At 36.6% G+C, this 16,961-nt stretch overlaps 1 protein-coding gene across 3 annotated transcripts; it reads left to right on the top strand.

The window, feature by feature from the left end:
- Window positions 1–2,610: 2,610 nt before the first annotated feature.
- On the top strand, window positions 2,611–13,095 carry LOC100810102 (polypyrimidine tract-binding protein homolog 2-like). Of its 3 annotated transcripts, none has more exons than XR_005888179.1 (11): window positions 2,611–2,745; window positions 3,250–3,492; window positions 3,604–3,813; window positions 4,655–4,717; window positions 4,797–4,870; window positions 5,270–5,365; window positions 5,599–5,656; window positions 10,563–10,667; window positions 10,764–10,845; window positions 11,812–12,372; window positions 12,467–12,608. XR_005888179.1 is itself a non-coding variant. In XM_006595550.4 (11 exons), the coding sequence occupies exons 2-11, from the start codon at window positions 3,307–3,309 to the stop codon at window positions 12,764–12,766; spliced, it is 1,287 nt and encodes a 428-aa protein (XP_006595613.1). In that variant the 5' UTR covers window positions 2,611–2,745; window positions 3,250–3,306; the 3' UTR covers window positions 12,767–13,013.
- The last annotated feature ends 3,866 nt before the right edge of the window (window positions 13,096–16,961 follow it).

Below are 16,961 nucleotides of genomic sequence, written 5' to 3'. Positions count from 1 at the left end.
CTTAAAATATAAAATTTAAAACATCTAATAATCCTTATAATACTAATAATTTTAAAATGATTTTTTAACAGATATAATTTTAAAATTATAAATATTAATCATTTGTTTAAAATGTTTAAAACTATCATTCCAAACTAATTAACAACTATATTTAATAAATAAAAATCACACTAGTTTATGTTTGTTATATTTTTTTTCATTTATTCATTTAATATAAGTATTAGATCACTATTATTACTTAGAAAAATAACAAATCATAGTAAATTTCAATCGGCTTAACAGATTTTTAGGCTTATCAATGAAAGGTGTAATTAATCATCTTTCTCAGTTTTAATGTAATTATATTTAATATACTATTAAATATTTTGAAAGCTAATAATTTTATTTATATACATATAAGTTTAAAATAAATTTTAACAGACATAATATTTTTAATACAACATCTATTCAATTAAAAATATAATTAATCATTTTACTCAATTCTAATATAATTCATATAATATGTTACTAAATCATTAAAGATTCATTTTATTTATTTATATATAATAAATAATAAATGAAAATATAAAAAATTATATAATTTAAAGGAACATGTTAATTTCACAGTTTTAAAATCTAAGGCCCTATTTGAAGTGGTTTCTCGTTTTTAGTTTTGAAATTTTTAAAAATCAAAATCAATTTTGAGTTTTGATTTATTCTTTGTTTTTAGTTCTTAAAAAGATGTTACAAATTGTATAAAATAAGTCAAACATTTTATCTTATCTCTAGTATGAAATAATGACATGGTAGAGGTAAATGGGTGGGAGTGACAACTGTGATTGTGGTGGTGTTGATGACGATGATGATGATGGTGGGGGTAGAATGATGGTAACGATGATAGTGACAATGGTGGTGGAATAGTGATGGTAATAGTAGTGAAATGGTGATGATTGTGTTTTAAAACTCAGATTGACCCCATCGGTCAGACTGGTTCGACCATGACCCAGAGGTCTGGTTAGGTCGAGTTGACTATCAGACTGACCATGCATTAAACTTGGTACAACTCGACCAAGTTTGTGGTTAAATTGTTGACCCCCTAACCCGGGTTGAGTCATGCCTAAGGGAGGAAACATGTTGGGCTATGCAAATTAATTAAGGTTGGGTATAAAGTTTTATTTTTTTAAATAAAGATTGGGTCATGTAGGTCAATTAGTGACTCATTGATTTGACCATTTATCCAATGACTCAATTCTTTGACTAGAGGTCAATCATCGATTCAATTTTTAAAATTATGGATAGTCCCTAAAAATTATGGATAGTCCCTAAGGCTCTGTTCGGGAAAATCGAGAATTAGAAACTCTCAACCACCTTGAATAGACCCTAAGGCCCCGTTCGGGGTGGTTTTCTGTTTCTAGTTTTGAAATTATTAAAAACTAAACCTTGTATTTTGGGCCTATTTTTGGACTTGTATTGGACTGCTACCGTTTTATTGTTATTTTTAAGTCTTTTAATTATTAGATTAGTTATTGAGCCTTAGGCTTAATTTAAGGTTATTATGAGTTATAAATAGACTTCTTACACACTTTGTTAAGAGAGTGTCTTAGTTCTTGTGAGAAACTTTAGATTCTTATCAAAAAATTCTATTTTTTGTGATGAATCATCCTCAACTTCCCAAATCTAAGTTTCAATACACAAATGCATTCACTAAAAGAACAAATTAAAGTTCCAAACACAATTGAATTCGCTACAAGTACAAATCAATAGCAATTCATAGTATCGCCTCAAAGATCAACATTGCAAGAAGTGAATATTGACAATTGAGTAAGAGTGCAAGACCTTACCCAATACTGCCTCGATAGAACCTCCCCCACATCGTCCCTGTTCCTCGTTGAATCGATTCGATGGCCTCCCAAGCTGAGCAGCGTCACCGCGTGGATCTGATCCTTCTCAGGATCCTCGTGGAACTCCGAATTGGAAGCGTTGATAGCTAGGGCTAGCTGCACCTGAAACTCCTCTTCTGACGAGAAAAAGTCCTGCCGATTCACCATCGAACTAGCGACACTGCCACCTCTGGGAGACCACCACTATGGACGTCGATGCCGATGAAGGAATCGCTAGAGTGGCAGCAGAGCTTTGAGACTGATCGTCGACACATGATGACAATGACACAGGTGACGAAGGCTCATTGAATCGATGAGGATAAAGAGCAACAACATATAAGAGAAAGAGTAATAAAAACACCAATGAGAAAGAAAAGATAAAACCAACTCCAAAAATCTAAAACCTAATTTTTTTTGTGCTTATGATAAAAAACAGTTTTAAAATGTACTAAAAATCAAAACTCACAACAACTTTTACCTATAACGTTCTAGTTTTAAAATAACATTTTAAAATCATAAACCACAAACTCACAATCACTCTAAATGGGACCTAAAATAATATGTATCAACTCAAAATTAATTAATGTTAAAAAATTTATCGGTCAAATCCCCTCATAAGTCACGTCACTGAAAATCTCTATTTTTTTTCGTTAACAGAGAACTAAAATTGTTAATTAAAAATAGAATCAAAATTAATTTTTAAGCTTTTTTTAATAAACAAATAATATTTAAACAAAAATAAACATAAATGTTGAGACTGAGCCTCGTCGTACATCTTTGGGTTGGGTTATCTGAAGCTTCTCCTGCGGAGGAAACATAACAGCGCTTGTTTGGGAACCCTAGTTTGGCAAACATTTCAAGAATCAGAGTCTTTTACCACTCTCAGGTAATTTACACCATTTCCCTAATTGTCGTTCTCTTTTTTTCCCCTTTTTCACGCGTTCTTCTAAGTCTTCGTTGAATGGAATTTAAATGGCTCATATTTTGATAAATTGAACTTGAAACAGCATTCAGATTTCACTTATCGGATCTCCGTCAAATATTTCGATTAGGCCTGCGAAAAATTTATATTACTATCTTTACATTATTATCCCTTTTCTATTGTGACAAAATGGAGTATAAATTAGTCTATATAGGAACGAATTTTACTAAAATAAAAATTTGGTTAGGGGACTTGATTTTTGAGATAAATATGCACTCAATTATGTTCTTGAATGCTGATACTATTAATTTCTTGATGGGATGCTGGTGGAATTGAAAGTTTATATAAAGCATGGTGTCTGAATTAGTAGGAACTGAGTGTCTCCAGTTGAAAACATTTTAGATAAAAAGATAAATTATGCAGAATACTTATGCTTATATGATGGAACACCTGATTGTCATATTGAAGTCCAAGGGACTGCGTATTTGGTGATTCCGTTCAACAGGTTTAGCATTATTATCTGAAATGGCATCGGTGTCTAGTCAGCAACAGTTCCGTTACACGCAGCCACCGTCAAAGGTTCTTCATTTGAGAAATTTGCCGTGGGAGTGTACAGAGGAGGAACTAATTGAGCTTGGGAAGCCATTTGGGAAAGTTGTGAACACAAAGTGCAACGTTGGAGCAAATCGTAATCAAGCTTTTATTGAATTTGTGAGTTAATGGGTTCTTTTTATTCCGAGTTTTTCCTTTCATATGAAGCTACTGGTATAGGGGTATTGAACTATTAATTATTCATTATAAATCATATACTGTAACCTGCAGGCAGATTTAAATCAGGCGATTGCAATGATATCGTATTATGCCTCATCGTCGGAGCCTGCTCAAGTACGAGGGAAAACTGTGTATCTACAATATTCCAATAGGCAAGAAATAGTGAATAACAAAACTGCAGCAGATGTTGCTGGAAATGTACTGTTAGTTACAATTGAGGGTGAAGATGCACGCCTTGTCAGCATTGATGTCTTACACTTGGTAAGTGATTGCATGTGTGCCTTAGCTATATATGCTGAAATTGTCATCATGTGTGGATGCTGGTTGTTTAGTTTTGTTATTAGGTTTTTCTTTGTCAGGCTATGGAAAAATTGTTGACATGTATGTAAATGAATCAGCAGGCCAATGTCAAGGCAATATCTTTGATGGCAGCAATCTAGCTTAGTGCTATGGGAGAAAGAGCACATTGTGTTTGTCTCCTTTCTCCTTCCCTTAACGCTGCCTCTTTCTTCCTATTCTGCCCTTGACTCTTACCATGGTTGTAGTTTAGGATGTTGCAATTCTTTTTTCATTTGTGCATCTATGTTTCATATCTGTGTTGGCATTTTGCTTGTACTGTGTTTGGATTTAGATTTTGTCTCTGCTTTTTAAAGTTTTTTTATTTAGTGTATCACTATTGTTTGGTTGTGTTGTATACCTTTTGGGGTCTTATTTGAAGTAGGTTAATCCCCTTCTGAACATGGCAATCATATGCTGAGTTTTCAGAGCTTATGTTTGAATACAAGTGGGAAAGAAAATAAAACCATTACCTTCAAAATCTTAAATATTAATGTTATTTATTTCAGTTATATATTTTAGCAGTTATTCAGTTAAGGAAAATTATCTAATTGAATTCACTCAGTTAAACTATCTCCTTTTACCCCCCTTTAAGCCTGCTTCCAATTTTTTGTATACTGAATTATCTTTGAAATTGTATATTTGTTAATGCTCCCTGTTCTCTACATTATACCATAGATGACACCAGACATTGTTCATTTCCTGTTCAATTAGTAAGATTCATGTTGTTAAATATCATTCTGAAAGTTATTGTACACTTATGTAGGTCTTTTCAGCCTTTGGGTTTGTGCATAAGATTACTACTTTTGAGAAGACAGCAGGATTCCAGGTTTGGTGATTGGTCACCCTTATCTATTTTGACTTTTTCTTTTCATCCAATGGACACAAGCTTATACTATATATTGCAGGCATTGGTGCAATTCTCAGATGCAGAAACTGCTACTTCTGCAAAGGATGCTTTGGATGGAAGAAGCATACCTAGGTGACAGTTGTATTATTTGTCTGACATGATATTTAGTTCAACTGTGATGGACATATGGCTGTAGATGTGGTGCATATCCTCAGATTGGTCAACTATAGACTGTTGTAACTTGTATATTCACACTCTCACTTTGGTTTATTTATTATGTAGTTTATATGCTGTTTTTGAACTTGTAACTGTATGCATCATTGAATGTGTAAAATACGGTTAGTTATATAACATTCCAACTGGACCAATCATAAGAATAAATGTGTTAAGTTCAAGTTTTTTCTACTAATGAGTAGTTATTAGCACATTCATTGGCTCTGCTGATATAGTTATATACATTATGCATTATTATTGCGTAACTGTTGTTTGTTAATTATAATTGATCTTTGACTTTTGCTCCCTTGGTATTAGGTACCTGCTTCCTGAACATATGGGACCATGTAGCCTTAAGATCACATATTCTGGACATTCAGACTTAAGTGTCAAGTTTCAAAGTCACAGAAGCAGGTTTCCTGATTCCTCTGGACTCTGGTTTCTTAGGCATACATGGAACCATATTTTTATATAATCTGTATTTCTCTTACCTATGTTCACTCTTTTCCCTGGTGGTATTTAATTTATTCATTATCATGGGTATTGGTGTTCATATAGTTTCTTAGCCTTTATTTTTATGGTTATCATCACATTATTTATTGTTTTCAATTATTGTAACTTTTTTTTTTTTTTTTAACTTTTTCCAGAGACTACACTAATCCTTACCTCCCTGTTGCTCAATCTGCCATGGAGGGAAGTGGACAGGTAATGTTTTGACAGTTAACATTTCTCTGTTTTCTCTCATGCGAGTTATGACCCATTTAAATGTGCAAATGGAACCCTCCTAATTGCTTATTGTAACTTGATATGCACCTCATACACATCAGTGAGATGTGCCTACTACCAAGGGGTTGCCATTCATGCTGACTTCCTCAATGAGTATTAGAGCATATTGTAAAAGGTGCAGTTGCTCAACTGCAACCTTGGTTAGTTAGCTTAGTTAGTAAATAGTTAAGCTAGTGCCAACTGTCATTGAAACAGCAGGACACTATATGTATATATACCTATCTGTACATTCTGATCAAGTGGCTAATAATATTAAGCAATCTTTTCTTCATTTCTTATCCCTAGTTATTCTAATATGGTATCTAGAGCACAATGACAATTTAGAGCTTCGTAGCAATCAACGATGGCTGAAACTAATTCTTCTTCTGTGCCTGTTCGCACCTCTTCCTCTCCCTCCCTTTTTTCATCCGATTTCAGAAAAAAACTTGATGATTCAAATATTCTGTTATGGAGGCAACAAGTTGAACAGGTGATCAAATGTCATCGTCATCAGAGATTTGTCGCGAATCCTTGAATTCTGGCAAAATTCCTCAGGAAGGCTGATTGTGAAGCAGGAAATGAAACCCTGAGTATTCCGTTTGGGAGCAACAAGATCAAATCCTATTAACGTGGCTTCAATCAACGCTTCCTTTATTGATCTTGTCTCGTATTCTTGGAAGCGTCCACTCCTATCATGTTTGGGAGAAAATTCATGAATACTTTCACAAACAGACTTGTGCGAAAGCTTGACAACTACGAACTGTGGTTAAAATTAACCTAACTAAGGCAGTTAACTAACCTTAGTTACTGCACTAACAGAATAACAGAATTGACCACTGTACTAACAGCTGTCCTAACTAATCATGAAGTAAAACTTACTTATACACTGATACTCCCCCTCAAACTCAATGGGGTTGAGAATCAGAAAGAGATTCAACTGCATTCGAGTGGGTGAGAGAGGCTTAGTGAGGGCACCAGCCCATTGATCTATAGCAGGAATATGATACACTTTGAGCTCCTTAGCTAAGACTTTCTCCCTGACAAAGAGATGTCAATCTCCATGTGCTTAGTCCAGGAATGAAGAACTGGATTATGAGTGATAGCCACTGCACTTTGGTTGTCACAGTAAATCTCTGGCGTGTGAAAAGGAACAGACAATTCTGTTAAAAGAGTTTGAATCCATGTAACTTCAGCAGTAGCTTGAGCCAAGCTCCTGTATTCAGCTTCAGTAGAAGACCTAGCCACAATTTGTTGTTTCTTGGACCACCAAGAGACCAAATTGGGACCAAAATAAACCACTGCACCAGAGGTAGATCTCCTATCATCTGGATCTGAGGCCCAATCAGCATCACACAAGGATTTAATAGTGAAAGGCTGAGAGGAAGGAGCAGCCTTGAGATGCAGACCATGATGAACCTTTTAGGTATCTTAGAATGCATTTAACAGCTGTCCAGTGAGAGTCCATAGGATTAGCCATAAACTGACAGACCTTGTTCACAGCATAGCTCAACTCAGGCCTAGTAATGGTTGTGTATTGGAGAGCACCAACAACTGATCTGTAGAGAGTTGGGTCATTAAAGAAATCCGAGCCAACTTTGGTTACTTGCAATTAGCAGTCATAGGGGAAAAAATAGATCGTGCTTCTGCCATTTTGGTTTTCTGAAGCAAATCTCTGATATATTTGGTTTGAGTCAGTAGAATAGACCTGTCAGCCACAGACTTGATTTCTAAACCAAGAAAATAGTCAAGTTTCCCCAATTGTTTAAGAGAAAAATTGGAATGAAGCTTGGTGGTGAGTTGCTGAACCAGAACATTGGAAGTACCAGTAATAATAATATTATCTTCATAAACAAGAATGTAGATGATATATCTTTGTAAACAAACAAAGAAGGGTCACACTTGCTGGCTGCAAACCCAAGTTGTATAAGAGTCCCTTTTAATCTATCAAACCACTGTCTTGGGGCCTGTTTAAAGCCATACAAAGCTTTATTTAGCTTACAGACCAGGGTTTTTTGTTTCTCTATTTATAGAGAAAGCAGCTGTGGTTACAATTAACCTAACTAAGGCAGTTAACTAACCTTAGTTACTGCACTAACAGAATAACAGAATTGACAGCTTTACTAACAGCTGTCCTAACTAATCATGAAGTAAAACTTATACACTAATACTCTAAAATCAAAAGTTTGCAAACTGTTTGGTGGTGGGTGAGTTCAGGTCATTAACCTCATTTTTAGCCAATAATGGAATTTCTCATAGACTTATTTTCCCACACACTCATCACCAAAATGGTGTGGTGGAAAGGAAGCATAAACATGTAGTTGAGCTTGGTCTCACTCTACTTAATCATGCATCTCTACCTCTTAAGTTTTGGGATTTTTCCTTTACCACTGCAGTATCTCTTATCAATAGATTACCTACTGCTTCTCTTACTATTGGTGTCCTATATACTGTTTTGTTCAAGCAACCACCAGATTACAGTTTTTTTAAAACCTTTGGTTGTTCCTGCTACTGTTTTCTCCGACCATACAATAAACATAAACTAGAATTCAGGTCTCATGAATGCCTATTCTTAGGCTACTCAACCTCACATAAAGGTTACAAATGTCTTTCGCCAACTGGCAGACTTTTTATCGATGTGGTCTTTAATGAATTTAAGTTTCTCTACACTGAATTGTTCTTGCTCTCACCTAAACCCAACACTTCCCCTCCATTTCCTCTCTCCATTTTGCCTCAATACCCATTGTGTCACCTATACAGGTTTCACAAACTTTATCCCCACAGGTCACTACCTCCAGTTCTTACACTTCCAATGATTCACCTCAGCTGTTCCTCATTCCCCTTTGGCATCTCAGTCTCCAATTTTGGCACATGCCATCTGCTTCTCTGCATACTTCTGTTACTGTTCCTGCTGAGTGTGGTACTTTTCCTGAACCTGCAACAACTTTTGGTTCTATTCCTCAGCCTACCCCCGAATCTAACTCAGACCCCCCTCCTGATTGCCCTAACATTCATTTTATGCAAACCAGATCTAAATCTGGTATTCCTCAAAACAGAATCCATCCCTCTGTAACTGATTGTGAACCAAAAAGTGTGAACCAAGCACTGTTTGATCCTAAATGGCATTCAGCTTTGCAACAAGAGTATGCAGCCTTGATGAGGAATCACACATGGGATTTAGTACCCATACTACAAAACAGGCAAGCTGTTGGCTGCAAATGGGTTTTCAGAGTAAAAGAAAATGCTGATGGGACTCTTAACAGATACAAAGCAAGGCTGGTAGCTAAAGGATTTCATCAAGTTGCAGGGTTTGATTTTAATGAAACCTTTTCTCCAGTAGTCAAACCTGTTACAATCCGACTCAATCACTCTAGCATTAACAAATCAGTGGGACCTTTCCCAACTGGATGTAAATAATGCCTTTCTGAATGGGTATTTTGAAGAGAGTCTACATGCTACAACCTCCAGGTTTTGAATACAAAGATACCTCTCTGGTCTGCAAACTCAACAAGGCTCTTTATGGGCTTTAAACAGACTCCAAGACAGTGGTTTGACAGACTGCAAACTACCCTTCTATAGCTTGGTTCACTGCATGCAAGTGTGATCCATCCCTCTGTGTACAAAACTCATTCTCACACCATTTATCTAGTGTATGTAGATGATATCATAATAACTGGCAGCTCTACTCAACGGGTTCAGCAACTTACCTCAAAGCTTAGTTTTAGCTTTTCTTTCTAACATCTTGGCTAACTGGACTATTGTTTAGGAGTTGAAGTCAAATACATGCCAAATAATTCTGTTCTACTCACTCAGCAAGTATATTAGCGACCTACTGCAAAGAACAAAAATGACTGAAGCTCAGATCATTTCCTCTCCTATGACATCTAGTTGCAAGTTAACCAAGATTGGTTCAGATCTGTTTTCGGACCCTACTATGTATCAATCAGTAGTAGGAGTTCTGCAGTTCACTACTATTACAAGACCTGAACTTAGCTTTGCAGTAAACAAAGTATGTCAGTTCATGGAAAATCCTCATGACTCTCATTGGGTGGCTGTTAAGAGGATTCTCAGATATCTTAAGGGATCCTTACATCATGGGTTTCATCTAAAACCTACTGTTTCAGGTATTCCTATCTCTGTGATGCTGACTGGGCATCTGATCCCAATGACCACAGATCAACGTCTGGAGAAGCCTTCTATTTGGTCCAAATTTGATATCTTGGTGGTCTCGCAAACAGCAAGCTGTGGCCTGATCAAGTACAGAAGCAGAATGAAGCCTAACTGCTGAGATTCAGTGGATTCAGACGCTGTTGTCCGAGCTTTTTGTTCCTTTTACCACTCCAATAGTATTCTGTGACAACCTAAGTGCTGTTGCTCTAGCCCACAACCCAGTTCTTCATTCAAGAACAATCATATGGAGATTGATATATTCTTTGTAAAGGAAAAAGTTCTAGCTAAACAGCTGCTGGTGCAACATGTGCAACATGTTCCTGCCCTTGATCAATGGGTGGATGGCTTGACTAAACCGCTCTCTCCCACTCGGTTTTTCGACTTAAGGAGCAAACTCAATGTGCTTGAACCACAGTTTGAGAGGAGGGGGGTGGGGGGGGGGGGGGGGGGGGTTATTAGAGTATATTGTAAAAGGTGCAGTTACTCAACTGTAACCTTGGTTAGTTAGTAAGTAGTTAAGCTAGTGGCAGCTGTCATTGAAGCAGCAGGACACCATATATACCTATCTGTACATTGTGATCAAGTGGCTAATAATATTGAGCAATCTTTTCTTTATTTGTTATCCCTAGTTATTCCAACAATGAGGAATGTGTTGTTAACTTATTTATAACTTTTGCAGCCCATGGTGGGTTTGGATGGAAAGAGGCTGGAGGCCGAGAGTAATGTTCTTCTTGCATCTATTGAGAACATGCAGTATGCTGTAACCTTGGATGTCTTACACATGGTACTTTAAGTGGTAGTTGCTTATTTCTGACATTACTGACTAACAGTACAGTTTATCTGATAATATATACTGTCTTCACTCTGCTTTCTGTGGCAGGTTTTCTCTGCCTTTGGACCTGTCCAAAAGATTGCAATGTTTGACAAGAATGGTGGTTTACAGGCTCTGATTCAATATCCAGGTTAGGTTCTCTGAAAAGCTTTACCATCTTTGTTTTGATATATATGTTTATACTATGTTTTTACAGTTGATAATTATTAGGGTTGTGCAAACTGGTGTGGCTGTCAATATTCTTTATATTTCTACGCTTTGAACATTATATTTGGGAAAGTATTTGAATCAAATGTGCTTCTGTGTTGCATGGTTCTGTGAAAATCTGGTTTTTATGATCTACAAATTGATGAGGGGCAAAATGTTACTGTGTGCTTTGGTATATATACTCTGATGAATTCCCTTGTTTGGTTATTTGCATTTTTTTCCTTAGAGTTTCTGCCCATTATGAATAAAATCTAATGTTACTTGATAACAGCAGCGGTCCATTGTTGAGATGATTTATTTTGGATTGAAATTTGTAAGAAAGATGACTCTAGCTTCACCTTATTCTTCTCACTATCTTCTCTTCTGCAAAAAAGTTGTCCAAAGACACATCCTAAAGGTTATGGATACTTCTCATAATCTCCTCAGCAGGGTAGAGCTATAAATTTCTTGTTGGAAAGTTCAAACACAAAATTATACAAGGAATCATGGTTATCAAACTAGTGAGTTAGTAACTTGTAAACTCACAGGCACATTCCGAGTTAACTTGTTAACAAACTTGCTTTTTGGTAGACTCGGAGTAGACTCAGTATACTCATGAGTTTAAGTTTCAGTTTGCTGGTTAAAAAGTTTAACCCAAAACATTCATGTAATGTACTGCATTTTATTTATTTAAGTTATTTTATGGATTATTTAAGTGTCATTAGTCCTTTTTTAGTTATTTAAATGTTATCATTTTAAGAACTTGTGTTTTGTAATTGTGTAAACTTATTATTTATGTTTTGTTTGGTGTAGTTTGAACTTATTATTTATGTTTTCTTTGGTATAGTTTGAACTTATGTTTTATTTTATAATATATGTTTGGGATCTTGATGTACTCTTTGGATTACAGATATCCAAACAGCTGTTGTGGCCAAGGAAGCCTTGGAAGGACACTGCATATATGATGGAGGTTTTTGCAAGCTTCACATCTCGTATTCGCGTCATTCTGATCTTAGTATAAAGGTAACCGATCTACAATGTATAAATGAGGATTCATGTCATGAGTAATGTTTGTAAGAGTTCAGTGTAATGATGAAAACCAGAAAGGTAAAGTGAACAAATCTTGTGCAACTATGATCAAATAATGGTCCATCCGTTATACAAGCATATCTAGACCTATTTGTTTTGGGATATACAGTTTACTGACCATGAGATTCTAGTTTTGGACCTATGGTTTTCAGGTTGAAGTAAGCATGTAGCTGTGTCAATATATGCTGAAAAGACTTCCACTGGATCTTTCCCGATTTCCCTTATTATTATTTGTTGTGGAATTTCTTGAATGCATTAATGTCAAGTATCCTGTCCCAAATAATAAATTCATATTTTCTGTTCATTATGCTTGGCAGGCGAGGGGAATTCCCTATTCAATTGTTATTGAATATTATGAAATCTTTTTCCAAGCTGTCAGCTAGTATGAGTCCATTTATTGTTATTTAACTTTTAAAGAAATGCACTTCTGTTATGTGTTTGGAGGTTCAAATGTTTTGGGATTTGTGTGATTACAGGTGAATAATGATAGAAGTAGAGACTATACTATTCCTAATGTACCACCACCTGTAGTGAATGCTCAGCCCTCAATTTTAGGGCAACATCCAGTTCCCATGACGGGTCCTCCTCCTCAACAGTACAATGGAGCTCAATACGCATCAGTTACTGAGCAGACTCTGATGCCTCAATCTCAGGCTGGATGGGGGACAGCTCCATCTCAGTCTATGCTGCAGATGCATAACAATCCTTACACGCCATCTGCTATGGTGCCACCGCAAACAGCCCCTGGAATGCAGTTTCCAAGTCACATTCAATAGCATCATGCATCTCATGTCTCTTACACAAAGTGGCGAACATAGTCAGCGCATCTGCAGAAGTGAGGACTACCATTTAAATTGTGGCTTTTCCTATGTGAGGAAACTGGCGTTTGCCAATGTGATTCCAAAATTCTCTCTCCCTTTGTTTATTATTAGATGAGATGAGATTTTGATTGTAAGCAATTGGCCAAGAACTTTTGGTTGGCTGGCAACACAGGAAAAAACTACACATTCTATTTTTCGTTTATTTTGACTTGGTTTGGCATTTGTTTTTCAGATATTGCTTTAAAAAAGTTAACAAGGCAATGAAATAAAAGTTGTTAATGGAATTCTTAGGTAATATATGTAAATCTTAATTCTAAATGAAACCCAACGTAGTTTTAACTTGTCTTTTTTTAATATTATTTTTTTAAAACTTCCAGCCTTCTAGGTTCTAACATGAGTAACCAAGTATCGCAACCTACCCTTTGGCGAGAGGGTGACGCAAGGTTCACGGGTGCGTCTTCCTTGGGAGAAAAATGCGCGGAGTCGTCACCAACGTTTATTAAAAGGGAAACGTTAGAAAAATCAAAGGAAAGGTATTAACACCTCTTACGTTTGTCACAAAAGACAACAACCTTAGATTTAGAGTTGTGTGAAATCATGTATCCTAAACTTTTTGTCTCTTTTTATTTTTGAGGTCGACAAAAGTAGGGTTTTTGCTCCTACGTATCCTCTATCGAAGAGAAAATCAAACCTACGTAGTTCTTTCAAAAGGGGCGAATCAAGTGATTCTTTTTACTTGGAAGGTGGTCATTTAAGGCGTTGGACCTTAAAATGATATATTTTACTTGGTGAGAAAAGCTAAGGCGTTGGACCTCTAACCATCTCACGAGGTCGACAAAAGCGGGGCTTTTGCTCCTACGTATCCTCCATCGAAGAGGAAATCAGACATACGTAGTTCTCCCAAAAGCGGTAAAGTTACATGTTGATTTTATGCTTTTGAACGGTCCATGTTAATCAATAAAAGCAAAGAGGACCGTTTAAGGCGTTGGACCTTAAAACGGTTTTTAAGTGATTTTTATGGACAAAGCTTGATTTGTGAGTTGATTTTAACCTTAGTTTCACTTTGGTTATTAGTCAATTCATTCAAGGAAACTTCCAAAGAAAAACGTCCGATTGATTTTTTTTGATTATTTTATTCAAAGATATTTTGATTATTATTTTTTTTAAGATATTTTAATTATTTTATTATTATTATTATTATTTTATGTTTAACCGAGGTTACAACGTAAACGATCGGTTAGATTTTGTTTTAACAGTGATTAAACGAGATTACAATGCAAATGATCGGTTGAAATTCATTTTATCATTTATTAGGTGAGATAACGGCTTAAACGATCGGTTAAAGCTCGTTAAAAATGGAAGAAAATAAAACCGAAAATGAACGAAATGAAGATGAAAGCTAAAAAACAAGAAATGAATTGAAAGTCTCGGATTCGAAAACTTACCCAATGAAGAACGAAGAACGAACGAAGAACGAATGAAGAACGGTGAAGAATGATGGAAAACCTTCACGGATTCACTCACGAAAACATCTCGGAAGCGTTACGGAAGCACCTCGGCTTGGATTTTCTTCACGGAAACAATTTTTTTCACCCAAAACAGTTGAAATGCATAGCTAGGGGGATCCGGGATCCTTAGAACATCCCCCTTTCGCCTATTTATAGGAAAAAGGGGGAGGAGGTTGCCGCTCAGCTCGCCCAGGCGAGCTGGGTTGCTTCCTCCAGAAGCAACCCTGCTTCGAAAATACTATGGAAGGTTCAAATTCAAAATTTTGAAAATTGTTATTTGCACCCCCCATTTTGATAAGTTCACCCCCTTCTTTTGTAATTTATGGAAAAGTTAAGGAAGCCTTACGGAAGCATATAGGACTTGACTTTCTTCTTTTTTCTCTTCCTTCTCACCCATATTAAGTTAAATATGCTTATTTAGGGTTATGGGAATTTTACGGAAGCATTACGGAAGTCCCGGAAGCCATTTTTTAACAAAACGGGGGAGGTGGTTGCCGCCCAGCTCGCCCAGGCGAGCTAGGTTTCTTTCACCTTAAGCAAGAAAATGCCCAGAATCCTCTAGAAGGGCCCAGATTTGAAAATTGCTATTTGCATCCCCCATTTTACTAAATACACCCCTTTGCCTTTTTTGCTGATTCTTTTTCCGTAACGTTATGAAACTTTACGGATTACGTAACGATACTTGTTTTCTTTCCGTAATGTCACAACTTTACAGATTACGCAACCATCCCCTCTTTGACTTCTGGAATGTTACAGAACTTTACGGATTGCGCAATAATGCTTCCTTTCGACTCTTGACATGTCGCGGAACTTCACGAATTGTCTAATGATGGGTGTCAAGTTCCTCGAAGCGGTCATGCGAAGGTCACATCCCACCAAATAGATGGTCCCCGAACGAAATTAGGGTATGACAATTGCCCCTCTTTACTTACCTTTTATCGGAGATAGGAGAAAAGTAAAGATAAGACACTGATTTCGTCCGTCTTAGCCTCTTCCGTAATTAATCTATGATGATTCCCAAAGGCCATCCTTTTCCCATCATGGGGATTTAATTGATCTTAATTACAATAGTTCCAACCAAAACGATTTGAAATAATTGACTCCCGTTTCTCCTTCTTTTTCTCTGAACAACACAAAACAAAAAATAACATAATATACACATATACACATTTTTTTGGTGAAGGAACCGATTGGGAAAATAACAAAAATTGTATTTTCCCCTCACCGGGGGCTCCGTACTTGATAATGGAGGATGCATGAACAGCGCTAGGCAATCAATTCATGGGACTCCGGACTCAATGATGGAGGATGCACGAACAATCAATTCGTAGGGCTCCGAACTTGATGGTGGAAGATGCATGAACAACGCTATGCAATCAATTCATGAGGCTCCAGACTTGATGGTGGAGGATGCATGAACAATGCTAGGAAATCAATTCATGAGGCTCCAAACTTGATGGTGGAGGATGCATGAACAATGCTAGGCAATCAATTCATGGGGCTCCGGACTCAATGATGGAGAATGCACGAACAACACTAGGCAATCAATTCGTGGAGCTCCAGACTTGATGGTGGAGGATGCATGAACAGCGCTAGATAATCAATTCATGGGGCTCCAAACTCAATGATAGAGGATGCACGAACAACGCTAGGCAAACAATTTGTGGGGCTCTGGACTCGATGGTGGAGGATGCATGAATAACGCTAGGCAATCAATTCACGGGGCTCCGGACTCAATGATGGAGGATGCACGAACAGCGCTAGGCAATCAATTCATGGGACTCCGAATAAGATCTGAATTTAGGACCGAATGGTCCACCGGGTTCTTTCACCTAAAAGGCGAACATGCTTTAGCAAGGAAAAAAATAAATCATTCACGAGAGCACCATATTTTAGAGAAACAATATGCTTATGCCAAAATAGTTTTCCTTGTAACCGAAATGAAGGGTAGGATGTCAATGTTTAGCTTTTAAATGAACATTCAAGGGAAACGTGATCGAGGCCGTACCTGAATCAAATAAATATTAAAATGTAGTAACTAGGAAGTGATCCTAGGTCGTTTCCCAACGAGCAATGATACATCAAATGTTCATAACAGATAGTAGGAAATAGTAACAAATTGGGGGGGGGGGGGGGGGTTGTTTGCTTTTGTAAATTAAACAGCGAGTAAAATTGAATTAGAAATTATCAGAATTAAAATACGTTGCTTCCCCTTGATTCACAAGCAAGTCTCTTATCCTAGGTTGCGAGAATTTATCCTTTATCAGTTCAACCACTTAATCCAACCCTAAATTAAATTACTAAGCGAAATTTAACATAAAGCATTCATTATGTGATTAAGCATCACACACACCAATTACTCATAAACGATCATTAAGCATGAACATAAATTAAGCGCAAAGACAATTAATCAAGCACTAAGCATGCATGAATTAATAGCAACAAATTCAGAGTAATTAGTGAAGAGGAAAAATTGAACAGAATTTAACAGTAATAATAGAAGCTCAAAGAGAACTGTGCTTGATCCTCAAGAGAAAACAACGCTGCGGACTTAGCCTTACATTAATCAAATAGAGAATGAAATTTTATTGATAAAACTAAAAGTCTGAACTGGAATTATAAAAAACAAAAATAAAAGAGAA

The sequence above is a fragment of the Glycine max genome, chromosome 14, assembly GCF_000004515.6.
Source record: "Glycine max cultivar Williams 82 chromosome 14, Glycine_max_v4.0, whole genome shotgun sequence".
Classification (NCBI taxonomy): domain Eukaryota; kingdom Viridiplantae; phylum Streptophyta; class Magnoliopsida; order Fabales; family Fabaceae; genus Glycine; species Glycine max.
This window is presented reverse-complemented; position numbering and strand designations above follow the sequence as displayed.